Genomic DNA, 12,387 nt, shown 5'->3' with positions numbered 1-12,387 from the left:
CACCCAGGTTACAAAGCTTTTATAATAAGATTACTCCCTAGGTTTTGAGAGGCAACAGACTGAACTCTGGTGATTTGGAATGTTTCCTTAAGAAATTAGTCTACCCAAGACGAAGGGAAGAGAGGAAATGAAATTAATAGCAGATGATTTATTTTAACTCATTTTGTTTTATTTTTTTAAGATTTTATTTACTTATTTGAGAGAGAGAGAGAATGAGAGAGAGAGAGCATGAGAGAGGGGAGGGTCAGAGGGAGAAGCGGACTCCCCGCCGAGCAGGGAGCCCGATGTGGGACTCGATCCCTGGACTCCAGGATCATGACCTGAGCCGAAGGCAGTCACTTAGCCAATTGAGCCACCCAGGTGCCCTATTTTAATTTATTTTAAATAAACACAGGAAATAAGTAGATTTAAAAATTAAAATGAGTACAGGGATTTTCTGCTGAAGATATATAACAATTAACTAAATGTGAGGCAATTTCTGATGTTTTGGCCTTGTGAACTCTGAATTTTATCTAAACTGTGATATTGGGTTGCTGAAGTGCATTGTACAGCTTGAAACTATAGGAACACTTAAGTAAAAGGTAGTGTTGGCTTCTAGTTTCTATATTTAAATTGAGCATTTATTATTTTTATAGGATTTGATATTTTAGTCCTTTACATGCATTGGAAATTTTTTTGGTCTGTAAAATGTATTCAGCTTGTGATTGTATTTGATCATAAATGACCCTGGTCATGCTTAAGGGCCTTTAGGCTGTCATTGTACACTAGCTCCTTCACTTAAGATGAAGGGAAGAGAGGAATTAAAATCTAGAGCAGATGATTTTGCTTTTTACTTGTAGTTCAAGGGAAAAGGAAGAAAGACTTCATACATTATATGTGTTAGTTTCATTTTCCATGTCCCTAGTCTGATTATCCTGAATAATCAAGAATAACTACGATCCTTATTGTTAGTCGCCCATTTAAACACAAAGCTGGCAATTAGAAAAATGAACACAGCTAGCTTTCCTATTATTTCATTATTTAAATAGACCTTTCAAGTTACACTGGAAAAGTATAAAAAAAAAATCTCTTGACTTGCTTACTTCAGAGATAAAATTTATCAAATAGAATACTATCATATAATAATGATTTATTGTTGTGAGATATATGTCTAGATTCTAAAGCTAAAAGAACTAGCTATATATTTAGAGGAGGAGTAGAGTAGATAGTGCTGATAAAATACCATGCTCCCAGCCAGTTTTCTTGGCACGGCCATAGGCCTGCTACCCAAAAGCATTGGTTCTATCAGACAATAAAGACTTTCAGAGAAGGGAGGAACTCCTCTTTTATGCAATGGTTAGTTTGATGTGATTGCATTAATGTAGTCATTGAGTTTTAAGTCAATATTCTAATAAAATAACTATAATTATTTTAGTGTAAGAGTTTTTTTAGGAGCTAAAGTTTAGGATGGCATTTTTTCTTTTTTTTTTTTTTTAAGATTTATTTATTTTAGAGAGAGAGAGTGTGCATGGAGGGGAGGGGCAGAGGGAAAGAATCTCAAGCACTCACCCCACTGAGTGTACAGCCCAATGTGGGGCTCGATCTCACAACCCTGAAATTATGACCTGAGTCAAAATCAAGAGTTGGATGCTTAACTGACTGAGCCACCCAGGCACCCCTGGGGTGGCATTTTCTATTCTGTTCTATTACTCATTTGCCAAATCTTTTTTTGAATAGCCAAAATGTGCAAGGCACATAATAGAAAGATAAAGATATGGTCCCAGTCCTTGAGTGTAGAGGAGGAAGACATACATATAATTACTATGTATAGCATTGAGAGATGAATGTTCTCAGTGCAGTGGGAATTCAGAAATATGGAAGAATTTTTTTGCCTTTGATGGGGATGGGTTTTAGAAAAGGATTCTTACAGAGGAGTCTTACTAGGTGTATTAAAAGGTCACAGTCTAGGCCAGAGAAAGTAGGCATTGTCAGGGAAGGAGTGGCAAATGTACAGGATATGTGAATGTGAAAGGGTATAGTGTCTTTGATTTGGAGTTGCTAGAGGTACTTTCTGAAGGATAGGATATAAAGAATCTCATGCCCCCGGCTAAGGAGATTGGGCTTTATAAATCTGTTGGCAGAGAACTATTGAATATTTTCAACTTTTAGATTGATTTCAGGTTTTCATTTTCGAAACTCATGCTATAGCCATGTAGAAGATGGATTGAGGGGCTAAAATTAGAGGGTGTTGCAGTGTCCAGCCAAAGAAGATAAGGAAATGACAGAAGGTCTGAAGAGAAGAGAACAGATATAAGGAGATAAACTCAACAAGACCTTGTGACTAATTTGTATATAAAGTCTGCAGGAAGAGCAGACAGAGGTGACGCAGGTTTCTAGTCTACACAGTTGTGTGGGTGATGGTGGCATTAAACAAGGTCCTCACTGGAGGATCCAGTAAGGAAGGCAGGGTGAACATATTTAGTTTGGCGATGCTTACTGAACAGTCCAGTGAGTTGTTTGTACATACAAAAATCATCAGTGTATAGGTAGAACTTTAAACTTTGAGGAACAATGGGTATAAAGCAAAAGAATAGCTTAAGAATGGAATAATGGTGAGAAGAGTTTGGAAATGAGAAGCCAGTGAAGGAGACTAAAGAGTAGTCAGAGTGTATTGAGAAAACCAAGAGATGTTTGAAAAAGTAGTGTCTTTGGATATGGCATTGTGGGGGAGGTTGACCTTAATTTTAGTGGCAGAGAACAGGGGAAGCCAGATTTGGCAGAGGTGGTGAGAAAGGAAATTGACTATAGATGATTGTCTTAAGTTTGGTCCCGAAATAAAGAAGAAGTGGCAACTAGGAGAGGTTATAAACCACAAGGTATAGCTTTCTGTTTCTATTTTAATGTTTAAGAGGCAAGAGATTGAGTATATAAATAAAAAACAGCTATCCTGGGGTGCCTAGGTGGCTGTCAGTTAAGTGTCCAACTCTTGATTTCAGCTCAGGTCATGGTCTCAGGGTCATGAGATCCAGCCCTGTGTTGGGCTCTTGTTGAGAGTGGAGCCTGCTTAAGATCCCCTCTCTCACTTTCCTTTTACCCCTCCCCACCTGCGTGTGTGCTTTCTCTCTTAAAAAAAAAAAAAAGCTATGCTTTTATACAATTTGGCTAGCTTCAAGTATTGATTTCTTTTTATTTGCAGTTTACCTTTAAAAAATAAAATTCTAATATATTACCTATAACAGTATGCTGATTTTTTACCAGTGTAAATCAAGCTTAATTATTGTTGGTAATTCTTTTTAGGAGTATGAAAATGCTGAAAATGCTTCAACTCAGTCAAAGGTTATGAATAAAAAAGATAAAAGAAAGAATCATCAGGGAAAAGACAAACCTCTCACAGTATCACTAAAAGATTTTCAATCTGAAGGTAATATATGTATGAAATCTATTATGCTAGAGAGACTATTTTAAGTCTTTATATACTTAAGTTTTAAGTTCCTTGTTAATTTTTAAAATAAGTAAAAATTGTTTTGTTAATGTGTTACTGAGATTGTGAAAAATGTAGACCTGTTTGGAAAGAAACAATTTGGGGGGGTAGTTTAAAAGTAGTCATTAAATCCCCATAAAACTTCAGTACAAATACATCTTTTTGTATCGGAATTTGTCCGTTTTCTAAAACTCACTGAAAATAAAAATTGTATTTGTAGTTTTTGAGTCATCTTGAAACATGATTACTGTCCTTATACATAAAGTGAATGGACTTGCACTAGACCAGGAATAGTATCTTCAGATTTCACCCATTATTGGTCAACCTCTTCAAATTATCTGGAACTACACCTTAGAAAATTAAAATACAAATTTTTAGAGTGAGACTTACTACCAGAAAACTTTATAATATCATTTGTATTTTTTTATTGAACAGAGAAGACAAGGAAACTACACCATTCACCAAACTTTTGAAGACAGACCATAAAGCACATTTTTTTTGATGTGGGGAATCGTGAAAACCCTAAGTCTATACTGTTAAATATGGTAGCCACTATTCATGTGTGGCGATTTAAATATAAACTGATTAAAATGAACTAAAATAAAAAAATTCGTTAGTTGCGATAGCCACATTTCAAATGCTCAGTAACTACATGTGACTAGTAGCTTCCACATTAGATAGCACAGGTATGGAACATGACTATAATTACAGAAAATTTTTTTGGACAGCGTTGTGCTTATGCCAGTCAGAATAGTTGCTGACAAATGAACAGTTGTTTGTTCATTGATAGTGATCTGTTGGATTCATATGAATTAATACATTGGGCATTTGTTCTGTGAGTATTAATACTACAGCAATAATCTAAAAAAAAAAAAAAACCCACAATGAAATACTTTACTGTTTTCAGAAGCAAGCCTATTTGTGAAATTAGGAATAAATTTAGAGCATTATATTGCTTTGGTTTAAGGATCAGGATGGTTTTTCCTATAGTCTGCCTCTCTTACTAAGTTTCTTATTTGAGGTTAAAAGAACAGATGTATGTTAGCGTTTAAATTTTGGCAAGAAAGATTTTATATAAAATATATTTCATTAAAAACTAGGCAGAAACATGAAAAGAATGCTTTTGAAAACTTCTTTATTTTTCATGTTTGATTATAAGTACTATGTAAATTTATTAGTTGGATTAAGAAAGACATCAGTATGGTACTGTTAAAGGGAAGGTAGATGACTATTTCAAGACATGATTAAAGCAGTCATGATTCTTTCTCAGGTTCTGGCATTACATTGTATGCTAGACACTAGAATGGCTGTGACGTTAGGAATAAAAAGGAAATTAGGAATAATTAGGATTTTGTAGCTTGAGCTGAAACTTGTGATTTTGACATTTATTATACTTACAGACCCTATTCTGATCAACAGATGCTTTAGAGAGCTGGACCAGCTTTTAAATTCTCAGTCATATGATTGCTATTCTATTAAATTATTGTTAGTCTTTGAGAAGAGAAATTTTCTTCTATGCACAAGAAGCAATGTTAAATATTAGATATCCCAGTCATCTCTAATTTAAATAAGAACACTTACTACCTCTATGTACTTTAGTTTCAACCTTGTATCTGTATGGATTCCCTTATGTCTTCCTTTTCCTCATTCTGTAATCCCTTTCCAGAAATGCTGTGTTGTTACTAAGTCAATGATTTGCTTAATCTGGATATATTTCTTATTGCCTTCTTTCTTTTCATTTTATAAATATACATCAGTTTTTAAGATTTCTGATAGTATTATCACATCACTATGATGTATATTTTTAAAATAAAGAAACTAAGAGGTTTAAAGGACACAAATTACTATTCTCCTTTTTATTTTTTTCCACAAAGGCAGTGTTCTGTACAATTTTGCAGTTACAGTACCCTGTGATTTGATTTTAGACATATTTGCTTCCCTTTTTTGTCCCCCCCCAAATTGTGTGAAACCAAAGACCTAAATTATTTAGAATTCAAATGTTTAAAATTTAATAATACCCTGTGGTATGGGTGGCATTTACTGGGATATAAGATATAGCCCCTAAGCAGAGCAAATTAGTAATTATATGTTGAAATTTAACATCTTATACCTAGAGAGGGAAATCTGATATCTTAGATAACCCCCAAATGACTTCTGTAACTCTTATTATAACTTTAAAATTCTCAGTTACTTTAAATATTTTTACATATTGGGTATAATAATTATTAATACTAATAAAATATTAATATTGTTAATTTTTTCAATGAATTTTCATCATTTTTTTCATTTACAGATCACATTAGTAAGAAGACTGAGGTAAGTGTTATTGTAACCATCTTTATTCTAGAAAACACTTGATGATTTTAAGAATAACACTTCACTGTTTGGCAGTAAGTCTTTTTTGAGACCTAACCATTTAAAGGACAGCGCATAGATTTGTTGTGAATGAATTTAGTCCTGTCGATCTGGCTATTATAAGGATATAAAATATATTACAGTAGAATAAAAATACCATTTGCATGAAGGAAATATGAAGAAGGTATATTATTTGGCTTTAGTATCCTCATTTAGTATCCTAACCCACACCAAAGATTTACCACATGTAAGCTTAAAATTTTAGGGAAAAGTGGTGTAACACTCCAGTCTTTATTAAAAATATCCTGATATCCTGAAACAAAGTCTCAAGATATTTTGGAATTATGGAAGTTGTGAGATAAGATACGATTCTATAGTTTATAGCTATCGATCATATACTACTCTTAATTCACCATTAGAGGGTAGTGCTCCCTACACATAACTTCCTAGGGCTATTGATAACTTTTTTTTTTTTAAGACTCTAGTACCAGATTCTACAAATCTTTTAGAATTGGGAGGTACTACTATAAAATATCTTCTAGTATTGAAGAAGGTACTAATAAAATGTTAGGAGTTATTTTGACTACTAATTTGGAAGTTTCCCTATTATATTATGTATATATTCTTGTTAGTAATTCCATCAGTTGATTTTTTGAATGGTCAGAGATGTTCCTTGTTTTCACGTTGTAATACATATATGGTTTTTGACCAGTTTTGATGTTGTTTCAAGTATTTGCTTGACAGGTCAGGAAAATGAAATCATCTCTAGGAAACCACATATAAATAACTCTGTGTCTATAGTCCTTAACTATGCACACAAGCACAAAATTGATTTGTTAAAATGGATGGTGGAAATTCTTTTTATTTAAAAACTACTGTCACCATTTTTTAGATTAAAATTTAAATGACCACAAATATAGTCTGAGTATTCATTTTATGTTTGAAGCGGAAAACAAGTACTTTTGGACTGATTCCATTTTTTTAATCCATTGACTTACTTGGAGGATAGGTTTATGCAAATAAGAAAGCAGATACAAATAGTACACCCTATTCCTAAGAGACTACCAGCAACTGTTAGTGAAGGGAAAAATAATTTTTATAAACTGTTTCATGCTTTTCCTTCTTTCCTGATTTGAAAGAGGAAAAAAAATTCAGACTGACAGGATCTCATGTATTTAATATATTCCATCCAAGTTGTATTTAAACAAGCATAGGTGGTGACACAGCATATATTTTGTCTTTTATTATAGTTCTAGAGCTGTGTTCTGATTGTCTTCTGTTAATAATTTGATATGTAATAAAATTCACTTTGAATGATCCTAATTATTAAGACATTTTCTACTTTTGTAAATGCAGTCTAATTATAATTTATTTCCTACATAACTACTTTAAGAAATTGGTCAAAAGAACATGTAATTCACATTATCCTTGATACTTGTTAAAAATATACCAAAGTTATGTTCCATTTCATTAGAGGTGTCACTTTGTTGGGACTTGAATATTTAAGTGTTGTAGCATTTATGCCATCACTCTAGGAATCTAGAAGAGCTTTTTCAGAGAGTTCAAAAATAAATCTGAAAAAAATGTCTGATTTCAAGTCTAAAATGAGATATGCTTTCTACTTCTAAAAGTATACAAGTCTTTGTTACATATGTATGCTCAGTAATTGACTTATTTTTCCATCTCTAACTTAAGCCAAGAGATGTTTTTCCCCCATGGGAACTTTAAAATTCCTAACCTCTCTTGAGAACAGTATGCATCTCATCCATTCCTTCTTAAATCAGGTATTTACTGGATAAAATTCAAAAGAGAAAAGTTGTTTTTTTTTTTTACTTTATTGCTAGGTGATGAGGAGTACTTGAACTTCCTGTATATTCCTCTAACTGCCATCTAAACTTGTTCTCAGGTTGATTTCATCATTCCCCTTTTTCTTTCTCCATCCATTTTGATTATGTTATTAATCTCCATGCTTTCTTTGTAATCTCTCTCACCTTGAAATGATTAGAATGAAATTGACATTTGCAGGAGTAGAGGATGGGAACAATTAATTTTTCTTCCTTAAATGACCAGGAAGTGTTGGTTGCCACTGCTACACCAGTCCCCTACCCATTCTTCAGTATAGTCAAGAACATCCCATAAGAATTCTAGACAAGAAGAATGAATAAAGAATAGGTGCTTGTATATTCCTCTTAGAAACCTTAACTGATTATGCCTTTTAAGGAGCATTATTTGATCCTTAAAGTTGTTTTTAATTTTCACGTGTTGCCTTTTTAAACACTGGTGCTGCAGGTTGGAGTATCTCATAGGTACTGCTTCCTCTTTAGCTCCACTTTTATCTTGCCTCCCCAGCCCCAGTCCTTCTAGTACCATTCAATAGCTTTAAAATTTTTAGTGATCATCCTATGTCTTAAAGTCTAAAAGGTCAAGTCTTCAATATGCTTGAATAGACTATCTCTAGAAGAGTACCCAAGAAGTTGTAACAGTGGTTGTCAAAGGGTGGGGGGAGGAGGGCTTATTGGGATAGGAGAGAGGCTGCTTTTCACAATGTAAATTTTGAAGTTTTCTATTATGTCTATGTACTGTGTATTTAAAAATTACATCAAAAATAAAAAGCACTGGGTGAGAGAGGGAACGGGGGAACAAACCTGGTCTTATCTGGCTCCATACCCTAGTTCCTTTTTTTGCACAATGCTTCCTGCATGTCTACCTTAGATATATGAGCTTGGATGAATAACTTATTCATTTAGGTCCTCATTATATTAGCTGAAAAGTAAGGTTGACTCTGTTGATTTCTAAAATTATGATAAATTATCAGTGTGCAATTAAATATTATATGCTAAAAATTGAACCCTATAGTTAACACTACCAAGATACAGGAGAACAGCAATAATAGCCCATTAAATTTTAAAAGCAAATAAATTCTACCTAGTTTTTAAAAATCTCACCTAAAATCTAGCTTTTCCTAAGCAACTCAGCCTGTTTCCTACTCCTCAATGTCCTGAACTCATTTTTGTTCCCATGCCTTTCCTTATTTGTGTTTATTATATTTGTTAACCCTCTTATGTTGTAAGTAAGAGACGCCCAACTCAATCCAACATAAGCAAGAAAGAGATGCTTATTTGGGTGGTATAACAAACGAGGAAGGATAGGGAAAGAGCTGGCCTTATAGTTGCCTGGATCCAGGGATTTATATAGGTTTAGGATTCTTCATTTCTCTCACAAGTCTCAGTTGCTATCTAAGGCTTCACCTCCTGACAGATAGAATGGTTACCAGGGGATCTTGAGGTTACATCCTTATAGGATTTCCTATAAATTGTTAATTAGCTTTTGAGTCTTGATAGGTTAAAGTTCAGTTTTTCTTTGAGGAGATGAGGGAAGCAAGAATATTCCCTACATGGTGTGATATGCTTTCTATCATATCACATTAGGGGACATAGAATGGTTATTTTTATGATAAAATTGATCTCCTTAAAGAAATGGCTATTACTAACATAAATGATCACATAAATGTATAAAAGACAAGAGACAAATCTCCTTTACAGAAAATTCCAAATAATTTGTGTAGATATTCCCCTTCCAGGAGAGGGAGCTTAACTCCTTCCACTCTTCTTGAGTATGGGTTGTGCTTGGTAACTTGCTTCCAAAGAGTAGAGTACAGAAAGAGGGAGGGAAATTAGTTTTACACTGTAGAAATCTGGGAAACACAACCTTGACCAGGTGATCAATATTAATATTAATAGTGATATATCATGTTGATAGCACATAACCTTGATACGATGTGATAAGAATGGCCTATACTTCTGTGGTTCCCAGCCCCCCACCCCAAATCACATAAACCCGGTCAAACCATGATAAAAACATCAGACAAATCCAAATTAAGGGCCACTCTACAAAATACCTGACCTGAATAACTCAAAACTTTCAAGGTCATCAAAAACTAAGTCTGAGAATTTGTCATGGACAGAGAAGGCTAAGGAGAAATGATAAATGTAATATATATCCTGGTTGGAATCTTGGAATAGGAAAAGAACATTAGGGGGAAACTAGTGTAATGTGAATGAAATGTAGAATCTAGTTACAGTATTGTATCAGTGTTGGTCCTTTAGTGGTAAAACATACTATAATAATATAAGATGTTATCAACAGGGGAAATGGGGTGAGCGATATGTGGAAACTGTCATCCAAAACTTTTCTGTAAATCTAAGAGTATTCTGAAGTTAAAAGTTTATTTAAAAATTTGATCAATGGGTTCAGATGTTGTCAACCATTATAAAGTTTCCCCTCAGAGTTGCACTCAGTGCCTTTGTAGCTATTAATGATGATTTCCTTTATCCATTATTTTTTTAGAGTATGTTCTTCATTAAACTTAAATTTTTACTTCAAGAATACATGCATATAATAGTAATTGAATGGTAGAGGAGAGTTTATGAAACCAATAGTCTCCCAGCTATTTCCCTTCCCTTACTACTTTTGAAAAAATCTTTCTCATATTTCACGATTGACCTGCATCAAGCCATGGAAAAGTGTTTAGAGTTTTTCGGAACACACTGTGTTTTTTCATGCTACCTTGTCTACCTATGTATTCTTCTCTTCCATCTTTTTCAGTGGTGTCTTGTGAATGAATAGTTGTTAGTTCTTCTGAGAGAGGGAGCGAAGTCAGGAACAATCTAAGTTGCCATCTATGTGATGTCACTCTTCTGCCATCTTTATTTGCCTAAACTAATGCTTCAGAACTTGGCTAAAGAGTCATTTTTTTCCTGGTCTCAGATGCCCAGAATATTCTGTATATACTTCATAACACTCAACACTGTTATCATTGTTTCGCTTCTTTAGAATTTGAGTTCCGGGGCGCCTGGGTGGCTTAGTCGGTTAAGCGTCTGCCTTCGGCTCAGGTCATAATCCCACGGTCCTGGGATCAAGCCCCGTATCTGGCTCCTGGCTCGGTGGGGAGCCTGCTTCTCCCTCTCCCTCTGCCTCTCTCCCTGCTCATGCTCTCTCTCTCGGTATCTCTCTGTCTCAAATGAATAAATAAAATCTTTAAAAAAAAAAAGAATTTGAGTTCCTGGAGGTCTGGGGCCATATCTCATTGATTTAGTTTTCCTAATTCCTGTTGCGTAGTAGGTAATGTAAATGGGGAAGTTGGTTGATGAATGAATGAATGTTCTCTCTTCTCACTGAAACCTTCTCTAGCCTTTCTGGGTCTCTTTCTTCCATATATTTTTACAACATAACAGAGGCACATAGATTTTATTTCTTCTCTTAGTTCAAGCACATTGTTAGGGTCTTCTGCTTAGTGGAGTATTGCATGAAGTAGTATTGTGAGACTGCATCCTTATTCAGCAGCAAAAAATTTCACTATCGATTAATTACACTTGCCATTTATAAAAGAGGAAAAAGTGCGTGTCTTACAGGCACTTGCCATTTCTGACGTATATGGAAGAGTGCTTAATTACTGTATTTGTTACTATGTGTTAGTTTTGGTCTTTTTCAGTAGATTGTGAGTTCCATGAGAGTAGCCTATGTGTTGCATGATAAGGGCTTAGTAAATAAACATCTCAAGTTCAAGACTTGAGTCCACCAGAGTCTGTCCTAGTGGGGAGAAGAAGGTAGACTTACCCCATATATAATGTCATCTTTAATATAAGAGCTCATTTAAGAATGCCATTATTTAGATTTTCCCTTGAAATAAGTTCAGAGCATTCAAGTGTAGTGAAAGAGAAATCGCACACATAGATAGAGCATTTGAGGTTTGCATATTACCATGTATTAATGTATCTTAAAACTATAAAGCTGGGAAGCTGTTCTTCTAAAGGTGTCTTACAGTCCCTGGAAGTATGAAAGGAATTGTTGATCAAGCATTAATATTTGTCAGTTTACTCTATAAATGATGTATTCTTCACGTAGGAAATAGGGACTCAGTGGGAAGCTAGGTTTGTTTGCTTTTTATTAAGAAGTATAATTTACGCACAATAGAATATACACGTCTTAAGTGAAATTTGATGAGGTTTCACATATAAATATACGACCCACATCCCTAACAAGGTAAAGAACATTTTCATCACTCCAGAAAGTTCCCTTCTACCCCATGCCAGTCCTTTTCTCATGTCATCCCCTGCCCCCCACAGGCAACCACTGTTGTAATTTCTATCATCATAGATTAATTCTGCTTCTTTATTTGAAGTAAAGCATACAGTATGTTATTCTCTGGTCTGGCTCTTTCCCTTCCAGAATGTTGCAGGTTCATTGATGTTGTGTGTACCAGTAGTTTTTTCCTTTTCATTGTTAAATTGTATTCCATGGTATGAATATATCGTAATGTGTTTATTTATTCTCCTGTGGATGGACATTTAGTTTGTTTCCATTTTTTGGACCATTAGGAATAAGGCTATTAGAACATTTTTTATGATCTCACTGAAGAGGAATTCTTAATCTCAGGAAACAAACTGAGGGTTGCTGGAGTGGTGGGGGGTGGGAGGGATGGGGTGGCTGGGTGATAGACATTGGAGAGGATATGTGCTCTGGTGAGCACTGTGAATTGTGTAAGACTGATGAATCACAGACCTGTACCTCTG

The 12,387-nt window shown here is 34.5% G+C and overlaps 1 protein-coding gene across 6 annotated transcripts in view; it reads left to right on the top strand.

The window, feature by feature from the left end:
- Positions 1-12,387, top strand: part of GKAP1 (G kinase anchoring protein 1) — a 70,917-nt gene that overhangs the window by 24,795 nt on the left and 33,735 nt on the right. For all 6 annotated transcript variants that reach the window (XM_064580012.1, XM_064580010.1, XM_064580008.1 and 3 more), the window contains 2 exons: positions 3,277-3,400; positions 5,754-5,776. In XM_064580012.1, coding sequence (XP_064436082.1) covers positions 3,277-3,400; positions 5,754-5,776 — 147 coding nt within the window. The remainder of the gene's footprint in view (positions 1-3,276; positions 3,401-5,753; positions 5,777-12,387) is intronic.

This window comes from Mirounga angustirostris, unplaced genomic scaffold (genome assembly GCF_029215605.1).
Source record: "Mirounga angustirostris isolate CCGP_5_RB_7025 unplaced genomic scaffold, mMirAng1.0.hap1 SCAF_15, whole genome shotgun sequence".
NCBI classification, from domain to species: Eukaryota; Metazoa; Chordata; class Mammalia; order Carnivora; family Phocidae; genus Mirounga; species Mirounga angustirostris.
The sequence above is the reverse complement of the archived record's forward strand: the minus strand, read 5'-3'. Positions and strand labels throughout refer to the sequence as shown.